At 43.8% G+C, this 24,111-nt stretch overlaps 1 protein-coding gene across 1 annotated transcript; it reads left to right on the top strand.

Moving 5' to 3' along the window:
- The first annotated feature begins 17,570 nt into the window (after positions 1-17,570).
- LOC110935961 (cytochrome P450 Tp4149) lies at positions 17,571-21,000 on the top strand. The gene is made up of 2 exons (XM_022178308.2): positions 17,571-18,599; positions 20,321-21,000. The coding sequence occupies exons 1-2, from the start codon at positions 17,706-17,708 to the stop codon at positions 20,927-20,929; spliced, it is 1,503 nt and encodes a 500-aa protein (XP_022034000.1). The 5' UTR covers positions 17,571-17,705; the 3' UTR covers positions 20,930-21,000.
- Positions 21,001-24,111: the final 3,111 nt, after the last annotated feature.

Here is a 24,111-nt window from a genome sequence, read left to right as displayed (position 1 = left end):
GCTATAAATACCAACCCCAAACCAGGTTTGAGGTATCTCTTCACAACTCTCTCACTACTACTACTATCTTACTTTGCTTCCCAAGCAAACTACTGATTCTCACGCCGGAGAGTGGTAACAAGGAGCACCCCCCACCCCATCCTCCTTGTTACGAGTCACGGCTTGTTTCCTTGTGCAGGAGATCGACCACCGGTGATCCGGCCAGCGATCCTCGAGAGGAAGAGATTAACCCTTCTTGACGAGACCAGTGTGTTAACCCTGCCCGGTTAACCATTGTTTCATCATTGGCGCCCACCGCTACTCTTAGCATTTTCTAAACCATCCTTTTCCCTCTCTCACGATCATGACTGATCACCAAAACAACACTGCGGATAACCAAAATCCTCCATTCCCACCTCCGGTAGGGGTCAATGCCTCGACCTCCCAACCCGGACACATCGGCACGTCCACACAAAGGAGTCCCTCCTTTATGTTTGGACATGACTTATCACAGTTCGCATCTGTGATCCCACCAGGCATGACCGTTCATACCTGGTACGAGCAGCAGGCAGCCCTGCTGACCGCAGCATACAACCGCGCTTGTACGGAAGCGAATATACAAGCTGGGCCTACCCCAGCACCGCACACCCCTGCTGAGCGTATTTTACAATACGACGGCAGGATACATTCACGCCTAGCTTCAAGAAGCCGACGTGATGACCGCGGATCGTCTTACTGTTCGGTCCACACCCTCAACGAGGACGATTCCTCATACGGGTCCTATACCAGAGGACCAGTTCATACACGCCTTGGCCCCCATGGCGAGGACAGGAGGCGGTCAACCTCCCGACGCGGCCCAGGCATTCAGAGCCGATTGGGCCCACAACCATACATCGAAAGGTACGGTCATACCGACCCTGACGACTGTACCTACCGCGGGGATTCACATGACACCAGCAGCAGACCGGGAGGACGCAACTATGTTCCTCCCAGTCACCCCCGCAACACATACCTCAGGGCGGCAAAGCGCCCTGCGAACGAGCCATACAGGCCAAAGGCAGCGGCCGAAAATTCCAAATTCGGCACGCGGATTGCCAACGCCCATGTCACCACGACAAAGTTCCCATTCAACGTTGGGAAATACAGTGGTTCGACCGACCCGGACGACCACATAAACATCTTCATGGGCGCGGGCATCAACGGCCAGTGGGATGAACCCACCTGGTGTAATTTTTTCCCCCAGACCCTTACGGGCCTGGCCAGGGCATGGTTCGATTCTTTGCCAGTGGGATCACTGGATTCATTCGAGGACTTGCGTACCAAGTTCCTCGCTCATTTTAGCAAGCAGCGACGCCACGAACGTGATTCGTTGGACGTCATGAACATCTGGCGAAGAGACGACGAATCCCTCGAGGCATTCGTCGTCCGTTACAATAAAGAGTGCCTGGAGATAGGTGACGTGGCAGACCAGATGGCACGAAACCACTTCATCCGGGCCGTCAAAGACAGAGAGATGATCATGACCATCTCTGGCAAGGAGGGCTTGCCCAAAAAATGGGAGGATGTCATGACCGCGGTCAAGACATACGCCCAGACGCAGCGGTCACTCGAACCGCACGTAGCAAAGGCAAAGCCCCAAGCTGAAACGTCCCACCAAGGGTCCAAGCGTAACAATAAACGCAACCGGGACGTTGGAAATCGTGACATTTCCAAACCGTATTTCCCGCGAACCAACACGTTCGACTCAAGGAACTACAACCCCGCCCGAGACAGTCGGGCATCAAAAAAGGATTCTCGAGACCGCAACTGGACCGAGATCACCATGTCGCCAAGTGAGGTCCTCCTTGCGGACCCACAGTTCTTGCGACCGGCCCAACCAATGAAGTCCAAGAAAAATCAGGACCTCACACTCTACTGTGAGTACCACAAGGACTCGGGCCACACCACCAACAACTGCATCAGTCTCCGACTGGAGATTGAGCGCGCCTTAAAGGAGGGGAAACTGCAACACCTTTTGCCAGGTGGGCAAAAACCCACCAAACGCATCACCCCTCATGGCGAAGGTACCTCCTCCGGGAAGAGAACCATGCACGTGGCTTCCACCCACATGATCCACAGTGGCAAGGGCAGACCACGCAAAGCGGCGAGAAGGCCGGAATGTGACTAGAAAGACGAGCAAGTCGTCTTTCCAAAAGTCAGAGGCGGACCGCGCGATAGGCGCGCCGTCGTTATTTCAGGCCAACTGGCACACTACTGCACCGAGCGTCTATTCATCGACCCGGGCAGTACATCTGATATAATCTACGAACAATGCTTCAACCAGTTCGACCAGGAGGACAAAGATCGGTTGCAAGCAGTAGATTACCCGTTAACCGGGTTCGCAGGGGAAACTGTCTTTCCCCTGGGCCAGATTACTTTCCCTGTGCGTCTTTCCAGCGGAAATTGCACAAGGACAGAAGAGGTAAACTTCATGGTTTTACCTCACACCTCCAGATATGACGTACTCCTCGGGAGAGAATCCCAAGGAGATTTCAATATGATCACGTCCGTCCCCCACTCTACGGTTGGTTTCCCAACCGAATCGGGGGTCGCGATAATCTATGCCCGCAGGGACGTCATGATGTCGGACGAAGTACGTCCGACCAAGGTCGCAAGGCCCACTCCCAACGACCAACCAGAAAAATGGGTTCTCAACGCGAGATACCCAGAACAAAAGGTCACATTGGGTCACGCCTTATCCCCGACCACCAAAGCGCACCTGAAGCAGCTTCTCTTCAGGAACCTAGACATCTTCGCGTGGACACCCGCGGACATGACCGGGGTCCCACGTGATATTGCGCAACATCACTTGAATACCTTGCCAGGTATTAAGCCAGTGATCCAAGGCCAACGCCACCTTGGGTCAGCTAAAAATCAGGCGATGCAGGAGCAGATCGAAGAACTGCTCTCCGCAGGCATCCTGCGGGAAGTCAAATACCAGACTTGGTTATCCAACCCAGTCATGGTAGAAAAACCGTCCGGGGGCTGGCGCATGTGCGTCGATTACAAAGACCTTAACAAAGCCTGCCCCAAGGATTGTTACGCGCTTCCAGAAATCGACGAAAAAGTCGATAATCTCGCACCATTCAGGTGGAAGTGTTTCCTCGATTGCTACAAAGGGTACCATCAAGTACAAATGGCGATCGAGAATGAAGACAAAACGGCATTCCGGACTCCCACCGGAAATTATTGTTATACAAAGATGCCGTTTGGGTTGCGCAACGCGGGCTCAACCTACCAAAAGTTGATGAACGACACTTTCCGCGGGCAAATAAGCAAAAGTGTCGAAATCTACATGGACGACCTAGTCGTCATGAGCATGGAAGAGGATACCATGCTCACGGACATCGAAAGAATATTCCAAACTCTGCGCAGCGTTAACATAAAGCTCAATCCAGGGAAATGCTCGTTTGGAATGGAAGAAGGCAAATTCCTTGGGTTCATCGTGACTAAAGATGGATTCAAGGTAAACCCGGAGAAAGTCCAGGCGATCGAGCGCATGCCATCGCCTTCGTCGATGAAGGATATGCAACGGCTAGCCGGCAGGCTAGCGGCACTCAACAGATTCTTAGCCAACCATGCAGCTAAGTCTTATCCGTTCATCAAGACCCTGCGGAGCTGTTCAAAGAAAGAACAATTCCAGTGGACCGCAGAGGCTGAACAAGCCTTCCGGGAAATGAAGGAGTGTTTGATACAACTCCCAACTCTAACCGCACCACGCAGGGATGAGCCACTCATATTATACCTATCCGCCGCGGATAACGCGGTGGGTGCGGTATTAATAGTGGAGCGAAAGGGGGTTCAAACACCCATCTATTACATCAGCAAGATGCTCAACGACCCAGAGACGAGATACTCCATAATGGAAAAATTGGTGCTAGCATTAGTGCATGCTTCAAGATGATTACGACGCTACTTCGTAAACCACGTCATCACAGTGCTAACCACTTACAGAATCGGGCCGATCCTATCCAAACCCGACATCTCTGGGAGATTAGCAAAATAGGCAATCGAGCTGGGCGCGCACACGATACACTATAAACCGCACCCCGCGATTAAAGGCCAGATCTTAGCTGATTTCGCCGCCGAAGTACCGGTGAATCGCATCCAAGAATGCGAAGAAGCACAAACTCCTGCACCAACGCCATCCTCCTCAGAGACATGGGCACTATTCACAGATGGTGCCTCCAACGAGGAAGGTGCGGGTGCAGGTCTGCGACTCGTCAGCCCTGACGGCCAAGAGCTTACATATGCAATCCGCCTCGATTTCAAAAGCACTAACAACGAGGCAGAATATGAGGCCCTGTTAGCAGGACTACGTTTAGCAGTCAAAATCGGCGTGCAACATCTGGAAGCATACGTCGATTCCTTGTTAGTTGCAGGCCAAATACGCGACGACTATGCCGCAAAAGGGGATATCATGATCCTCTACCTCGAGCAAGCCCTGCAACTAATATCCAAATTCGCTTCGTTCAATATTCGCCATATTAATCGAAGCGAAAACAAGTCCGCAGATGCACTATCAAAACTTGCATCTACCAGCTTCCAACACTTGGCAAAGGAGATACGCATCGAAATTCTGCAAAATCCTTCGGTACCCCTGCGCCAAGTCAACATCATTCAATACGGTTCAACATCATGGATGACACCTATCATCGCATATCTACAATCAGGTGTGACTCTCGAAAGCAAATCAGAGGCACGCAAGCTACAATACAAAGCGTGCCATTATCAAATGGGAGACGGTATCTTATACCGAAAGTCATACCTCGGGCCACTCCTGCGGTGTGTCAACCCACAGGATGCCACATACCTCATCCGAGAGATACACGAAGGCATATGTGGCATACATGCTGGACCACGCATGGTAGTGGCCAAAATCATGAATGCTGGGTATTACTGGCCCGGCATGCACCTGGACGCCGTCAAAGAGTTGCGCAAATGCATTGACTGCCAACGTCATGCTCCAAAAACCTTGCGGCCAAAGAAAACTTAGTCCCCGTCACAACCGCATGGCCTTTCCAGAAATGGGCAATTGACGTTGTGGGACCTTTCCCTGACGCTCCAGGTGCGGTTAAGTTTATCATAGTAGCGGTCGATTATTTCACAAAGTGGGTAGAAGCAAAACCGCTCGCCTCAACCACTGCTATGATAACGAGGAAGTTCATTTGGGAACACATCATCTGCCGTTTCGGTTTACCAATGTGCATTGTCACCGATAACGGCACCAACTTCGCTGCCGACGAATTCCAAAAATGGCTAAAAGAACTACATATTGAGCACATATTCTCATCAGTCGCACACCCGCAAGGGAACGGCCAAGTCGAGAGTATCAATAAAAGCCTAGTCGAAGGGATTAAGGCATGGTTGGGAACGGCCAGGCGTGGCTGGGTCGATGAACTCCCAAGTATCTTATGGGCTCACCGAACAAGCCCAAAAACAAGCAACGGGGAAACACCCTTCAGCCTAGTCTACGGTTCAGAAGCGGTGATCCCCGCGGAAGTAGGTCTCCCATCTCCTAGAATGTTGGCTATTGAAAAACTAGACAACAACACGGAACGCAGGATCGATTTGGACCTCTTGGAAGAAAGGCGCGAAAACGCTGCCATCAACGAGGCCAAATATAAAACCAAACTTGAAAAGTACTACAACACGCGCGTCCGCGTTTGTACTTTCAACCCAGGAGATTACGTCCTACGTGACAATGAGGCATCTAATGCCGAGCGCCCAGGCAAACTTGCCCCCAAGTGGGAAGGACCCTACCTCATCAAAGAGGTCTTAGGGAAAGGCGTGTACAAATTGCAAACACTAGAAGGCGAACCTATCGCACGCACATGGAATGCACAACAGCTTCGACGCTGTTATATGTAAGCCATGTTCTTACATTTCTCTATGTAACCTATCGGGCCGCAGGCCATTTGCAAATAAATAAATAAGCAATTTTGTACATTATTGTTTATTACTACTATTACAAATGCGTGTTCCACTTTGCGGTATCCCAAAAACAGATTGGCAAAATCTTCATTCGCGATACCCATACAAAGTGGTATCCACACACAAATATTGTAATAAGCCAGCAGAAGGCAAAAAGACTTGCATATTTATCCGGCCGGATAAACAAGTTTTTTGATAACACTTAACACAATTCCTGAGCCCAAAAAGGCAAACAATGGAATTGACGCGTACTCATACGACAAAAGTATGGAGTACACTCGACCCCATTCACAAATGGGTAGAGTCCCGGATATATAAGCTTTTACAAAGCTTACACAATTCTAAAACCCTAACGCGGTAAATACCAGAATTGACGCGTACTCATACAACAAAAGTATGGAGTATACTTGACCCCGTTCATAAATGGGTAAAGTTACGCATACATACGTTCAGACATGCAAGAATTAAAAACACTTGTACAAACTGAACAAAAAACTTTATATTCAAAAAATTCAAGCACCCACGGGATGCTTAATAGATTTACATAAAGTTCCTATTCTATACAAGAGGAAAACAAAAAGGAGGCACACTAGCCAACCTAAACCCTATTTTGTGCCGCTGGTGCCCGCATCTCCTCCGGCACCACCAGCGGGAGCTTCCTCTTCCGCATCCGGATACAGCATCCGCAGTCGATCAACGTAGTCCGCAGCCTCCAAACAGTTGTCCAGTTCCTCTACACAGGCAAGGGACGTATCATAAAAGGAGACTTCGGCCGCTTTAAGAAGCGACTCGGTATCCGTGTCCCGAAAACCGGATCGCTCCTTGATCTCACCGCCTATAGACATGACGTTCATATGGGAAATACAGCGGTTATAACCAGCTTTAAAACCAGCGTCACGAGCACGCTGCTTGACCAAGTCCAAGCCAGCTGCGGTCTCAGGGGCATCCATGATAGCCTCAACAATCTGCAACAAAAAGATCATAAGTCTCGGATGATAATCCAAGCAAATATAAAGATAACGGATACTTACACGCGCGATACCGTTAGTCCGCAACCACTCACGGTCAGCCTTCAGCTGATCAAAAGAGGACACCAAGGCATCCTTGGCCTCAACAGCGGCATCAGCCCGCTCCTCCGCAACAGACACGCGGGCAGTAAGGTCTGTAACCGCGACCTCCCGGGCCTGAACCTCAGCCTGTCAAAAAACAGCAAACAGTTCACCCGATAAGCATCTTCAAAACAATGAAGGAAATATACAACAGAGGTAACGACACATACCTGTAGGCTGGCAACAACCTTATCCAAACGAACGCGCTCCGCATTCGCCTCTTCAAGAGCCTTAGAAGAACGACTCTCCTTCTCTGCGGCCTCTTCAAGGGCCTTTGCAGCACGCGCCCCGGCCTCCTTGGCCTCTTCAAGCGCCTTTAGGGCCTCGGCCCTCGCCTGCTGCGCTTTCATAGCGATGACCTCTGCTGCAGCTTTTTCTTTACCCAAGGCAACGTTCGCTGCCTTGGCGTTCGTCAACTCCTGCCGAGCATAAAACAGAGTGTCATTCTGCTTAGCCCAGGATTCGTTCCACTTCTTACGCTCATTGGACAACTTTTCATTCCAACTCTTGCGTTCATCAGAAAGGAGTTTGGCAAGAGTACGAACCTGTTTAAGCTGAGCAGCAGCAGCCCACTCCGCGGTCTGTTTCTGCTTCTCAAAAGCAGCCCGATCCTTCTCAAGCTGCTCCGCACCCGCACGAGCAGCTTCAACCAACTTTTCCGCTTCAGCACGCATGCGAGCAGCTTCTTCCTCGCGGCGGCCCAACACCTTATAATCTTCCAAAATGGCATTCGCCACAATGGAAGATCCTATCAACATTGTTGAGAGCAGGTTTATGCGCAGCTCACGGGGTGCAGCACGGGCACGTTCCATTTCAAAAGGGGTGCCCAGACCACCCAAAATCTCCTTGCATGCTGAAGGGTCATTGGAAATATCATCCCCCTGCATAACAGTCCAGGGGGGTCGGTGATACACAGTACTGCGACCCTGGGTGTAAGTGCGGTAGTAATACTCCAATTCAGACTCCCCAGGCTGAATTGGAGGCCCATCATACCCCGCACCACCGGCAGACGAGCCGGTACCCTTATCACCAGCACGAGACTTCTGCGGCTCAGCATCATGCTGCCGCGCTTCAACACCAGTTTTTTGCGGTCCGGCATCAGAATGTTGCTTCCCAGTATCAGCAAACCGCACACTCAAATTATCTCCCTCATTGGGAGAGATCAGATTGTTGGACGAGTCAACGGTATCAAATATCTGGGTCGCAACATTCTCTGCGGTACCCTCCTTCCGCACGGTGGACTCAGGCACCACCTTGACAGGAGGTGTCGACGGCACCTCCGTTGCACCCGCACCCGTGGCACGCGGGGGTGACTCCGGAGCATCAAAGATAGAAAAACCTTCATCTTGAGGCTCTGCAAAAAACAAAGTCAAATAGCGGTCAAAACAAGTTATACATAACATTTCAGACAAGCTATGCAACACTTACCAACAGTAACCGCAGGTTTCTTCAATGTCGGAACAGTCCTCTTAGACTGCAGCCTCCGACGTTTCGGTCCACCGGCACCAGCAGCCGTCTCTTCTACTTGCCTTTTCCCCGCAGCTGTACCCAAACCCTCAAGGGTATCAGATACTATCACATAATCCAAGTTTCTACGAAAAGAAGAGTGAGAGATACCTGCCGCCTGCGGTACCAAATGAGGCACAACAGGGACCTCTGATATTTTCCTTTGGCGAAAGCGCACACCTTTCACCGTCTGCCTCTTAGGCACACCCTTCGCATCAGGGTCCCCTAAGGCCCCAAGATCACCTGCAAATGAAAACCATGCAAGACGTGAGTCCGTGCAACCCTTATTGTTATCACAAAAGTAAAGAATTCCTAAACATACCTTTACCCCGCGGCAACTCAACTGCCAATGCGGCCTCAGTAGGCACCCGGAAGTTATCTCGAATGATAACATTAAACTCCTCCTCGCCATCCGCACAAACAACTTTTTCCACCTGACCCTGGAAATCCGGGGCAAACATCCTCCATAAGGGAGCGTCCTCTGATAACAAACGCACAAGTCAGTAACGCACACAAGGATAAGAAAGTTAAACAAATGAAAAGTACGTACCACCACTTTTCTCCCGCACCACGGGCTTCGACTTCTTGTTCCTCCGCATCAACATCATGCGCAACACCCACAACTGTGTGTTGGTCAACTTCACAGACTCAATAGTCTGCAACTGCGGAAACCACTCCACCGTCTTCACACTTGGGACCGCAATGGTCTCTACTATGATCGTCTCGGTCACATTCCGAAACGTCATCTGTGCAGCAATGGCAGCAGCCTTGATGTAGAAGAACTTCTTCTTCCACATCGTCATCCCCTTGGGAGGAGTCATCAACTTGGGAGTACCATCTCGCTGACGGAAAGAAAAGAACCCCAAGGACACCGTCATTTGATAAAACCGTCGGAAATCTCCAACGGTGGGCTCTATGCCAAGAGCAAGAAAGGTGAACTCGAAATTTCGAATCCGAATCATACCAAACGGACTCATTTGAGAAATGTGGACCTTGTACCACTCCAAAACTTCGACAACAAAAACGGTCAAAGGTAACCGGAGATTGCAATCACCAAAAATGTCCGACCACATAGTCACGTAACCGGCCGGAGCATCGGCACCGGTGTCACCTTCCGATGGGTAGACTGCCCCATATTCAGAGGGCATTTGAACGTCAAGCATTAGACGATCAAAGCTTTTCCTGGTCCATTTTAACGCCGGTAAACCACCACCGGCGGCCCCCCTTCCTCTTCCTCCGCCGCCACCGGCGAGGATGGCTCTGGGTTTTCACCCTCCACATTGTGTGGATTTGATGGTTCAGCCATCAGAAAATATCGAAGAAACAGAAGACAGTAAGTGGAACAACCAAAAACCTCACCGGAACTTCAAGAAATATCGTCGGAGAAGACAAAGAAACAGTTTTCTCTCACCGGCAAATTTTTGAAATTTCGAACAAGTGAGGGGAAACCACGAACGGTTTCCCCTTATATACCCATCGCAATTAATGCGGAGGGAGAAAACAAATCATCACGTTCAAAAAGAGCGAATCGTATGACACCACGTGTCAAGCGCCGTTTTCGCTGACGGTTATCACGCGCGCGTGGCCGCCCACACGCCTGACAAAAGAGACGTTTACACTCTTTGCTACAGTGCATTTAATGCCTCGGGCAGTGCAAACGTCCTTTCATTTCAGCACATGCCAGGAAGATCTCACCAACTTCCACCAACTCACACGTGAGATCAGCCACGTATGCAACAAAAAGCGACTACATTATCCAATTATAAGCGGCATGCGGTTTCTCTGGTATACCGCACCATAACCCATACCGCATGTCGTTTTTTAACATACCCCTAAAAATAGGTAAAAATATATATCTCTACACTATAAGGGGGTATAATACCTATCCGCACTACCCACGAGCACACGTGGAATATGCGGACATGACACACACGAGCCCGTTCAGGTGTGTCAGATGCTCAGAACCAGCGTTGTTCGTTGGACTGAACCGCATCTCAGACACAGGTAAACCGCATCGCCTTCATTCTCTTCAAGCTTTAAATCCCTCCTGTCCGGTTCACAACCGCAGAGGGTACACGAACACCTTCTTTAACAAAAGGAAGGAAGGGAATGTACGCGAACGCACATCAGCAACCCTGTCTCCTGAACCTTCAAGAGCTACATCCAAGCAACACACCCGCTTCGAGCGAATATGGGAATGCAACACCGCAGACACTCATGAGTAACTGCGGACATAACCATAGCTTCCGCAGACTGGTTGCTACGGAAGAGCCAACGTAACTCCACATCACCGAGCGAAGCTACTTCAAGGCAAACTCGGTATTGGAGCGGGAAGGTAAGTGGCTCCAAAACGAACGCAGATAAGCAATCTAAACGACCCCTTGTCGAACAGCAAGCGTCCGAACAGCGGTAACAAGTCTGCTTATGACTTTGTTTGCCCGCCTATGGGCCGCATAGAATAAACAATGGTGGGCATACCCTTGCCTATGACCATGTTTATTTACCCATAGTACAAACCTACATTGTTCGACCAAACATGGCCAACAATGACGCAACGAGGTAACCGCAAAGGACGTGCGGTTACTAGAGAGCTATGACGACAAACACGAAAACCCAACAAAAAAGGGATCGTCATCTCACGACTAGATGCTGAACATAGAGCTCGAGCAAAGCACTTACAAGCATCAACTACTTTTGATCCAGATCTCAGAGATTGATCAAAAAATTTCTTTTCTTCTTCATGCACCAATTCAACAATTGGTTTGAAGAAAAGACCACCTTTCAGAGGTGGGAAACCTCTGCATACCTTCAAACCACCATCTCAGAGGTTGGTTCGAAGTTTGTGCAGCATTACTAACAAAGTCTCCAAGAGACCTTCGGCACAACAACAGGTGGCAAGCCACCTGGTGACATAAATCGGCTGAGAATTTCGCATCAGACGAGATTCCTTCACCGATACGGAAGAGGCGTCAGATGACCCTTCCAGACCTCCAGCTTGATTTACATACAGAAAAGACCACATATGGTCTAGGATCTTCTCCAGACTCCAAACTACCTTCCAAACACCATAGTCCAGTACTCCTCCCATATACAACTTGTATGTGGCAGCAACACTAGACTGGGGGGACTTGAAGGGGTATGGTCCCAGATCTCGCGTCAGCATCGACCGCGAGTGACCATTACCCTTATCAAAACCCCCACTAGCTAACAACCTACTTGTACCCATGCGAGAACGCGTCGGCACAAGGGTTGAATCCAATCTATCTAGTAACGAAGGAGGACTTACATGGAACATGAGAACGGTAGAGTGATGCGACATAGCATCACATCTGGTGTATGAAAACGGAAGTATTCACAGCGATGCGGCATCGCACCGCATCCAGTGAACACTTCTATCAATACAAGAAAGCCTTACCTTAGGCATAGAAGAAGATGAACGTAACGGTGCGGCTGACACCGCACCATATGGGCATTTTCGTCACGACAAGGGATGCAGGCAAATAGTCTCCGCGGACGACGATGCGGCTAGCACCGCATCTCGCGTATTCCTTGATCACAAGTAGGAGACGCGGTAACTTCAGATGTTACCGAACGTAGCGATGCGGCTTGCACCGCATCCTATGCACTCAACAAGTGGGACTGACACCACAGTGCAAGTGGCACCAATGGCAGTTACCTGTCAGAGCTGCGTAAGCAATGGGCTGACGTGGCGTAACCTCCACAACCGACAAGCCTGACACACCTGCAAAGGTGCAGCACGTCGTCAGTCCATCCATCATCATCCTCCTTCACTCCTCGGCTATAAATACCAACCCCAAACCAGGTTTGAGGTATCTCTTCACAACTCTCTCACTACTACTACTATCTTACTTTGCTTCCCAAGCAAACTACTGATTCTCACGCCGGAGAGTGGTAACAAGGAGCACCCCCCACCCCATCCTCCTTGTTACGAGTCACGGCTTGTTTCCTTGTGCAGGAGATCGACCACCGGTGATCCGGCCAGCGATCCTCGAGAGGAAGGGATTAACCCTTCTTGACGAGACCAGTGTGTTAACCCTGCCTGGTTAACCATTGTTTCATCAGATCTCAAATAGGCCTTTATGGCCCTGGCCCAAAATGGACTTCCTTTAATTAAATGAACAAATTTTGTAAGTTTATATTCATTCCTTCGTTAAAAATGCAAACTTCTTAAATGATTTCCAAATGATTTATTAATTAAACGTTCAGTTCATTTATAGATAACGCTTCCCAAACCAATAAGGAGTTACATTTTTTAACGGTAAATTTGAATCCTTGACGGACCACTGGGCATAATGCTTATACACTAATTCAGGAGGAAACCCAATAAATGTGGGAAAACCCCTCCCTTGTGGGAATTGAACTCACGACCTATTGATCCCAAATCCTTATCCCACTTTAATAATTAGGGAGGACGGGGCGTATCCGTGATGGCACGTGGTGGCTGGTGACCACGCGTGGAACACCGTCGCCACCCGTGGCCGATCTTTAGGTGTTGATGATCATTAATGGATGATCATCTATGTATTTGTATTGTACTTTCTTTGATTTCTGATCTCACATATTGTGAGATCAAGGGGTTAGGGGATGTTTTTCTGGTTTTGGTAGATAATAAAGATTTTGTCGCTATTTTTTCGATTCTATTTTGTTCAGTGTTGTATCTTTATGTTGTTGTGTTGATCATACCATTTGAAAATAACAATTAAATAGAGTATATTTTAAATCTAATGAATAAACTAAAGTATAGAAAATGTACTAATAATTTCATAGTATGTCAAGATGAGCTAGCTTGGTAGAAATACATACTTTTAGATGGATGATCTTCTGTTTAAACATGAGAAAAAAACGTAGTTTAAAATTTTGATGTAAAGTAAAGTGTTAATATTATTTGATGCTATTAAAACAATTATTTGATAGTTTTTCTTTTCCTAGCACTGGACATGATTCGTCACGTAAGAACATGAATGAAAACTACACCATTCCTTTACCTGATCCATTATGATTTGCATTGATTAAACAATGACAACCATGATCTTCTTTTCTATTTTTCAAGATTTCATTTTCTTTAGACAAAATAAATTAAAATGAATAAAGAAATAACAGTTTGGGTAATGATCACACAACTAATAGTTTTAAATGATGGATTAAATGTGAGTAACATAGTAACTTTGATATAGAGGATCAATTAGGCAACTAAATCTTTTTTGTTTTAGACCGTGGGGTATGGTGGGGCTTGGGTTGGGCATTTGGTGACACGTGTAAAGGTAGCCAGCCCACTGCCAGGTTACGTGTCCGCGGGGTATGACAGGGTGTGGGTTGGGCTTGGGTTGGGTGCACCGCGTGGCATAAATGTTTTAAAAAAAGATACAAAAAATTTATAAAAAATCACACAACATTTATAAAAAAACCTACAACTTCATTAAAATTTAAAAATTACATATTCCTAAAAATTACATAATTTCTAAAAATTACAAAATAAAAAACCTAGAGCGTTAAAAAAATTTCAAAAAGGTCGATCTTGTCGAACACCTTGTTTTCCTTGCCTCGAAACTCTATGTTCGCCACCGCCACCCGGTCCTCGTGGCTTAACTCGCCACCGGGAACCGCTTCGTAGTAAGTCTTGAAACGCTCGAGTGCCATTTCTTCTTGACGGGTCCAGGATGCCATAGTGGTGTTGGGTTCGTGGGATGGGGGGACCAGCGGGGTAGCGGGTTCAAGACAGTGGGTAGCCGGTGGGGGTTTTGGTTCGTGGGATGGGGGGACCAGCGGGGTTGGGGTTGCAATATATAGGGCATTTGGGGGACCCTGGTGGCGGTTATAGAAGATGGGGGATGGGGGACCAGTTTGAATTTTAAAATTCAAAATTTTAAAACAACCGCCTGACATGGCGGGTGACCCAATGAGAATCAGGCAGCTCGCTTCGCCATACCGTCCCACGCCCGGCTTGAAAGTCAAGCCCCAAAGGGCCACGCCACAACCCAAACCCACCCGGATGATGACTTGGGCGTTTCCCCCAACCCACGCCCAAACTCCCGCCCCATACCCCATGTCCTTAATTAAAAAGTTCCATGCTAGTGTTTTCAAACTTCTCGTTTAGTCAAAATAGTGTAGCTAAAAAGATTCCTATGGCTGTGCGGACAATAAAATTAAATTAAATAATCAGTACCAACCACAAATTAATTATTACAGTACATAATATTAAATTAAATTAAATAATCATAAATAACAGATAATGATGTCTTATTCTTTATTTTTTATTTTAAGTTTCAATTAAGTGATTCTTGAAAATATATATTTGTTTAATTTATAAATTTATAAATAAGTTATATATATAATTGAGTTTTTCCTTAATGTTACAAATGGAATGATACCATACTAATAACATAGGTACTGGTATTCTTTTTTATGTTTTTCTTGATATTTCTATCGGTTTCGTGATGAACCGATTTGATTCTAACCTAATTACAATATTAGCAGTTGCTACTATTTTATACCGGAATAAGTTTAGTCGAAGACGGAGTTGTATTCACCCATATATTCCGTTGTTTCTTTGGATTGCTATCGAGTCGATTATAATTGATTTTTTTTGTTCTTTATTGTGACAAACCGAACCAATACTATTAGAACAACTTTATTAGCAGTATAGAATACTTTTTTTATATCATAAGCAATGAGTGTTGGTGACGAAAAAAACTTATACAGTTTGAAAAACATCGATACCACGTCGATTTCAACCGAACAACAGTACCCCTGATATGTACGTTTTAAATCTTTATCAATATTCATTTTTAAAGTTTTTAATCAATAAAAACATATGTCAATATCATTTTGGACATATTATGAATTTATTTTTAGAGGTTTATCTTTTGATCGCTATACAAAGAGCCGATAACAGTACTGACACCTTATTGAATCGAACTAATATGGAACGACTTCTCGCCGCAACACGCGAGGGAAGTCCAGTAGTAATGATACATTTTTGGGACCTATCGGTAATCTTAGTTTTATTTTTATATTAAATCTATGTTTTTTATCCGGTCTAATACCCGTTGAGTAAATGTTTACGAATATATTCGCGTAAACAATCATGCATGTTTCGGATAAGAAGGTTGGGTATTATCTTATACCATATCATCTCATACCAGTAGAAAATTTTAAAACAAATCTCATATCAGAAAACACGTCTCGCTACCCGTCCTATTTATCTAGGATTTCGGGTTTGCTCGGTAGGTTCAGACTTGTTTGCCACTCAAACTAAGCAGTAAAAATGTAAATTTTTGTTTCCTACAAGATATACATTGTTTCGAAATGGGGTATATTTCATGGTAGTGTAGGCTATATCGAGTTCCGGTGTCGGTGACGAACCAAACGATATTGACTGAACAATATTGATACCGTTATTGGAAATGGTACCAGTAAGGCTTTATCGAGTGTCGGTACCAACAACCAACGAAATCAATACCGACAGAATAACATCCATATTATTAATATTGAAAATTGCCGCACTATTTGTTTTTATGGTTTTCGATCGTTGTTGTAGAAACGAAGTATTCCTTTATCTTTTGGGTTACCTCAAACCACTTTAATGCTATGAAATTGTTGTTTATAAAAAATGTATCGTAAACAACATCAAGTATCAATGGAGACTCAAGTTCAATTCCCATTTATGTCACATTGGGGTGGATATAGCCAATAAAGGATTTGGACAAGGCCTTGTGTGAGGTTGTTAGTTCGATTCCCGAGCCCAACCGGGTTTTCGTCCCACCGTGTGTTAGGCCAGAGAATTCTGCTCTTGTGGTGGCACAACGACTGTCATGTAGCAGCCGGCGGTATGGTTTCCCGGGGGAATGCCTAAAAAAGCAAAACTTTGAAGACAGCATGAGCCCGGTTAAGACAACATAATCTGACCAAAGTGAGGCAATACGAAGCTCTCCGATTTAAAGAGTATGACAACCTTATACATAAAGTTCACCATTCAAAAAAAAAAAAAAAAAAATGGAAAGTGAACATAACATGTATTTTCTAATTTTAATTTTTAATCTTACAATTCCACCCATATACTTTTAGTAATATAGGTTTTTAACCCATTAATTTATAATTAATTTGATTTTCCTCTACGCTTTAGCTATTTTTTCAAAAACGATGAATACATAGTCGTGTTTAATGTACAGCGACGAATTGAACCAATACCGGTATCAGTATTCTTGGAATAGGTACCAATCTCCGTTTTATGGTTTTCAATTTGTAACACATACCGATATCATTTTAACGATATCACCACTTTAAACCATGAATCGATTGTGTAACGAGTTCGAACCGATACTAAGCAAATTCTCAATGCATTGTGTGAGAAATCCCCCGTTATATACCAACATGCTTATGCAATGTTGTTTGTACCTAATGCTCTGTGAATATATATATATATATATATATATTTCTAAATTCTTTTAGGAGTTAACACACCACAACGAACGTGTGTTGTTCAAAGTTTTTACGTCTATTTTTTCAGTTTAACGCCCCGTTGCAACGTGCGGGGTCTTAGATCGACTTAGTTATTCATTTCTATGTTGTCTAATTTTTGCGTAAAAACACGCTGCAACAAGTGTGTGTGGTTCAACGTTTTACATCTATTTTTCATTTGGTTTTATACCTTTTCCTTTTTTTATTGATTTTGTTTTACAAGCTTTAACAATGTTCGTGATCACTGATGATATGTGGCATTGATATTACTAGGCATGGGCGGACCTAGGTGAAGCCCAGGGTGGGCGGGCGCACCTCTTGAAAAATAAAATTTTGTGTATTTTTTAGACAAAAAATCCGACCGCACCCCCTGAAAATATGCTTGAACCACTCATCCGCACCCCCAACAAATAACTTCTAGGTCCGCCACTGTTACTAATCACGGTTTTACCTCCCGCCACAACACGGAGTCCTAACAGTAGTTAACCTTATTTTACCAATAAGGGTGGACAAGTCCTGGAGGATAAGTCAAAAAGGATTTGAATCATTTATAATAGTTTAATTTCTTTCCGAATAATGCTTTCTTCAACTCATATAGTACAGAAGTATCCAATTTTTGTATAAAATCCCAGGAGGCAACCCATCTTGTTAGTAAACATCATGGAAATTTTTCCATCTTTCCAAAGTTTGCTGTTTACTTTGGTTTCATCACTGACTTTGATAATTTGTATCAAATGGATTTCATATTATTCCAATACAAAGAAAAACTTCCCACCATCTCCGCGAAGGCTTCCGATTATCGGAAGCCTCCACAAGCTAGGCTCGAGCCCTCATCGCTCCCTTGCGGCCTTGTCCCAAAACCATGGTCCAGTCATGCTCCTTCACCTTGGTAGTGTACCCACGATTGTAGCCTCGTCTTCTGAAGCAGCCCAAGAGATCATGAAGACCCATGACTTATCATTCGCTAGTCGACCCAACTCGACTATCCTAAACATCTTGTTGTATGGTTGTAAGGACCTGGCCTTTGCGCCTAATGGGGAATATTGGAGGCAGTTGAAGAGCATTGTAGCAACCCAACTTCTAAGCAATGCACAAGTTAAGTCATTCCAACACGTGAGAAAAGAAGAGGTTGGCGATATGATTGGTATGCTTGGAGAAGGTTGTGGTTCTTCGATTGATCTTACTCCGTTGTTTGATTCTCTTTCGGAAAAGGTTATGTGTAGGGTGGCTATTGGGAGAGCATATGATGGGCTGAAGCTCACAAACCTGTTAAAAAGGTATCTAACCATGTTTACTCGTTTGAGTGTTGGGACTTATATTCCATGGTTGTCGTGGGTCGATCGAGTCAGTGGTTTACTCGATCAAGCCGAAGATGCAACTAAAAAACTAGACGAGTTTCTTGAAGATGTTATTGAAGAACATGTGAACAAGAAAAGAGGAGATGGTGATAGAAATGATGAAGGGAAAGATTTCATTGACATCTTGTTAAATGCCCAAAAGGATAAAACAAACGGATTTAGCTTTCAAAGAGATACCATAAAAGCTGTAATCATGGTAAGATTTTCTGGTTCGGTTTTTGTGATTAACCAAATTGCTGTGGAACCCCTTGAAGGGTTCTTCTTTTTTTTTTTTTTTTTTTTTTTATAAAAAAGATATATAAATAAAGTCCAGAAAACTTGTTAAGTTACATCAAAACAGAAGGTAGACGGGTAACAAGCTGCGCCGCCAACAGTGGCGGGATGTCACTGTTTTTTTATGTTTCAATTTCACAGAAGCGAACATATAACTTTTTGGGTTGGTTCGATAGTTCGGGTCGGATAAAGTTCATCACATAACAAAATATATCACCATACAATAATAAAAACAGACATCTTTAATCTGTTAGTCGATTTTGAATTTTTTTTAATCAAAATTCAGCAATTCGTCACTGCCTATCCACAAATCAAAATCAAACAGCAATGAGTGACCCACCGTGAATCGATGTTTATGGGGTTAGTTTTTTTTTTTTTTTTTCTTTTTTTTTTTGTGTTATCATATCAAGGCTTAGGTTATTTGGGCATTTAAATGGAATTGAGCTTTGGGTATTTAAATGTAGCTGGGCTTCGTAAAGAATTCTTTATATATTTAATTGGGCTTTAGGTTATTGGGCATTTAATTCCAACTGATCTTTCACTTTCATACTTTGTCCCTGTCTTCTTGACGTGAGTTGCAGGTTGCAGAGTGCTTAAGGTGTGAACATCTAATTAGTTTAATTTATGTATTTGAGATTTAGGGTTATTTATTTATATTTCTTTTAACTAATGGAGTCACCGTCTTAAAAATCACTGATGTCACTCGAAAAACCTTTGCATACATGTCTATATACGACCGAAAAACGTTGCTGTCCGGTGACTACGTTCTGATTAGCCTACCTCCGCCCCTGGCCGCCAATCCTTTTTGAATTGCAAACCCCAACCTCCCGAACACAAACCCCTGCCCCCCTGGGATCGAACAATTGTTGTGGATAACCCGTTGAACCCTCGTCAAGAAGTTGATGGCTTCTGGTGCTAGGGAGCCAAAAGTATCAAAGGCAAAAGAGATAAAGACATGTTGGTTCTCTGCGCAAGCTTTAGCGTGCTTATCCACTTTCTTTGATTCTGCCTTTCTTGTTGCTAGTCCAGCTACAAACCCGTTTTCCCTTAAACCAACCAAAAGGGAAACCCCCGTGAGGTCTACACAAGCATGTTCTTCTTTGTTTCTTCATTATATCTTTTTTTGCTTTTCAGGTTTTCTAATATAACACACACACATATAGTTAAGAATGGTAATAAAATTCATGCTTTCCTTAAAAGAAATAAAGAAAACTACGTTTTAAACATAATTAAGGTTTTCGTCTAATGCCACGTTCTTATAAATTAATACTCATGTCTTTTTTTATTTATTTGTTCTTATTCTTATTATACGACAATTAAAAGGGTCCGATTGATATTTTTATATGAAAGGATGTGGTGGAGCTTGAATGAAAATCAGGGAGTTCGGACCCTCAAAATCTAAATCGGGGGCCGGCGTCTCAAAATTCAATATTTTACAACAAGAGATAAAAGTGAAGAAACAAATTCACTAAATAATAATCAAGCTTAATAATTTTAGTGAAGGATCCCTTGGTTTCGTCGTTGTATACTGAAATGTTCTAGTTCTCATAATCATGCAACAAGTTACATAAATGTTGGACTATATATTTTCACTTGTTAAGCAAAACAATATTAGGTTTTTATAAAATATTGTGTTCTTTGCAGGATATATTTGGTGGTGGAATAGATAACACATCAACAAATCTGGAGTGGATATTGAGTGAGCTAATAAAAAACCCAAGAGTAATGAAAAAGTTGCAAAATGAAATAACAGAAATAGCACAAGGAAGGTCCATGATTTCCGAGGAAGATTTGGAGAAAATGCCGTATCTCAAAGCCGTTGTAAAAGAGAACTTGCGATTGCATCCTCCGGTTCCACTTCTTCTTCCTCGAATCGCAACACAGGATGCCAAACTAATGGGATATGATGTTCCATCTGGCACACAAGTTCTGGTCAATGTTTGGAAAATTGGAAGAGATTCAAGGTTATGGGAGGAACCAGAAGAGTTTAGACCAGAAAGGTTCTTGACAAACGCCATCAACTATAAAGGGCATCATTTTGAGTGGCTTCCGTTTGGTGCTGGTCGAAGAACATGCCCTGGTATTCTATTTAGTGTAGTTATTCTCGAGCTTGCAATAGCAAATATTGTGTACAAGTTTGATCTAGCATTGCCAAATGGAGTCAAGTGTGAGGATTTGGACATGAGTGATAAATATGGTATTACGGTCCATAGGAAGTTCCCATTGCTAGTTGTTGCTACTCCTAGGGTCTAGTGCTTGCTTTAATTTCCATGATGCTAAATAAATGTTTTTTCTTTCATGCAATAACTAGAAATTAAGTGTCACACAACCTCTTTTTATTTTTTTATTTTTTTAAGTTACAAATTAACAATAAAACAATAAAATTATAAATTATAAATTTCTTTTAAATAAATCCTAAACCGACACCCACTTCACATCTCATTCCGTTTTCTTCTTCATATAAACCGACACCCACTTCACAATTTTCTACAAATTCACAAATTTTCCATCTGGGTATCAATAAATTTCCAATTTTTCCATCTGGGTATCAAGAAAGTTCTAATCTTTAACCATGGAGAACAACAACAATCAATCATCTTTCTGGCAGTTCAAAGATCACCGAAACTTCAACCTCCGTGTCGGCGGTGACTTCATCAACTCCGAAACCGTCAACACCAACAATTCCGACACCGATTTTAATGGGTTCAACTTTGATTGGAAGATGGGGTCCACTAATCAGACCCAAAGTTCTGATTTTGGGATCAATGGTGGGTTTAATAAGGGGGTTTATTCACCAGCCACCTCCAGCGTTCGAATTTTGCAACGGTCATCATCGATCTTCAACGCGTGATAGATTCAACGCGTTATGTATTTTCTTCTTCTCTAAAATTGGTACCATGGGAAAAGAAGGAAGCATCGGTAAAGAAGGAACATGTGTACAAAGTGTGGATTTGGTGAGTTTCGGGTCAGACAACACCCGTTTTGGGTAGGCCTGAAAACGAACCGAACGTTCATGAACTTGTTCGGCGGGAAGTTCGTTTATATAATATACGAATGAACATGAAATTTATTTGTTCGTCATGAAATTTATTTGTTTGTTTAATTAAATGAACGGACATGAACACACATGTTGTCCGTTCATTTATGTTCATGAACGTTCGTTTATGTTCGTTTATATTCTAACAAATATATATGGAGTTGTATGCATATAAATATAAACACAAAAGAGGTTTTCTAACTACTTATATACGTAAATCTAATTGATAATTGGACTTTCTAGTGATAAAAATGTGCTTTCCAATAGAACTTATGGTAGGTGATCAGTAATTTATATAAAAAGCTACTTTATGTTCGTTTATATTTATGTTTGGTCATTGTTAATTCGTATTATTTTATATTTGTTAATTATGTTCGTTTATGTTTGTTTGTTAATGTTCGTTTATGTTTGTGAACTATTTGTTTAGGTTTTAAACGAACGAATATAAACGAACACAAACATGCCCATTTTCTTAATGAACGAACACGAACACAAAAATGTGTTCGATTATATGGTGGTGTTCGTATTCGGTTAAAGTTAAATGAACGAACATGAACATGCTTTGTTCATGTTCGTTCAGATCGTTTACAGGCCTAGTTTTAGGGTGGGTTTGGTGTAGAGGTGGAGTTGATGATGCCCGTTTTAGGGCTGATGTCGGTACAAAAAAGTAGCATGTGGTGGTACGGGTGTGGGGACCAGTGGTGGCTGTTGTAGTGTTGTTTAAACGAAGCGTGTTTCGGTGGTGGTGCCACAACAGAAACGGTTGGTAGTCCGGTGGTTGAAACAGAAGGTGATGGTTTTGAAGATGGGATTGGGGTAGGGGCTAAATACTAAGGTTGGTTCTTGAGAAAATCAATTATCTCAACAATCATCGACTTGATTCGATCCAACGACTCGTTCCATTCTTGTGTGTAACAACTCTTGCCAAAATTATTATTTTTTATGTTAATGATGTCCATTAGGAAACCCTAATTGAGACCCCCAAATAGTATGGCATGACCCTTAATTTTTACAACGATTAAAACTAGGATCAGGGTCCCTAAAACTCAATGGGGGTATCCCCTAATCGTATTTATCCATTTAAAAACTGTTTCAAAACACGTAATTTCGAAAATTTTGACTCACCTGGGCTATGTGGGACACGAGGCTAACCTAGCCTAAATTGACCTCCCCCGCGACACGCGCCAGGGACCCTGGTAGCCGGCGCGACATGCGGGAGGGACCAAAATCCAGTATAAAGCTCAGGGGTTTGGCACTTGCATGGCTGTTGTGTTTCGATTTAAAAATTCCTTTCGTACGTTACTTTGTGCTCCGATCTTTCTAAAAACAATCAAAATCTCGAATCTCTACTGCGACAACAGGGTAATAACTCGATCACTGCTATGATACAATGTCCGATCGATTAAAACCGATCCAATGTATGTTTAAGTGCTGCCCGAACTCGGGCTATACTTTGTCATTTGTCGTGAGGGTTTTGATTTGGTGAGTTTATCGTAAATGTTGTATTAAGTTACTGACCTAGTTTCGTGTGCATTGTTATTTAACTAGGTTATCAAGCTTAATCAGTAGGCAAAACTCTGTCCAACTAAACTTGCAATGTGAGTCATTCTCCTTTTATCAAATTGCTTTACAAAACCCTAAATGTTTTCCAGTTATACTTTGCAGTGATTAAGTCTTTGCAAATCTTTAATTACTGGCAGGATATGAGGGTTTTGTGCACATTACTACTAATGATTTATCACTCTTAGGTGGGCGAGCCTAATTAGTGATATATCATTCCCTTACCAATCCCATAGTATTGTTGTTTTAATTAGTTAGCAATGGCAATAACAAGCACAAGAGCATTAAACCATGGGATTGGTAAGGGAATGCAGGTGATGCTAAGCTCTGGAAGATGGGCATAAAGCGCCATAGGCTTGCTAGTGAAATGGTAGTAAAATGGGTAGAGTTAAAGTGGGTCGAATAAATGTATAGTGACATTTAGTCGTTCGGTCCGTAAGTTAAATTTTTGGTATGATAGTTGTAATGAGTGTGTCCGTAATGAATTTACCGACTTATAGAAAAAGAATCACCTAAAACAACATGTGGATTCGGGTGAAATCAACAATACGGTCAAAATGGTAAAGTTGCAGGGTCTACCGTAAGTTACGGTCTACCGTAAGTTACGGTCTCCACCGTAACTTACGGTAGACAACAAAACAGTAAAGGCAGACTTATACTGCCTTACGGCAGACTATAATGAATCAGCATCTACCGTAACTTACGGTAGACACCGTAAGTTACGGTAGAGTCTAGAAAACCTTGTATTTTTATTTTCCTTTCACATTTCGATGTCAGAACAGTTTTTATGCATTACATAAATGTCAAAACTAACATTTTAGTGGTTTTGACCTTAGGT

Source organism: Helianthus annuus, chromosome 4 (genome assembly GCF_002127325.2).
Source record: "Helianthus annuus cultivar XRQ/B chromosome 4, HanXRQr2.0-SUNRISE, whole genome shotgun sequence".
NCBI classification, from domain to species: Eukaryota; Viridiplantae; Streptophyta; class Magnoliopsida; order Asterales; family Asteraceae; genus Helianthus; species Helianthus annuus.
Note: the sequence above shows the minus strand (reverse complement) of the source record. Positions and strands in the feature narration are given on the sequence as shown.

Excerpts from the sequence above, each read along its gene's own strand:
- LOC110935961 (XM_022178308.2), top strand. The coding sequence starts at position 17,706 with ATGGAAATTTTTCCATCTTTCCAAAGTTTGCTGTTTACTTTGGTTTCA. Across the intron at positions 18,600-20,320 it reads CCATAAAAGCTGTAATCATG|GATATATTTGGTGGTGGAAT; the intron begins GTAAGATTTTCT and ends TGTTCTTTGCAG.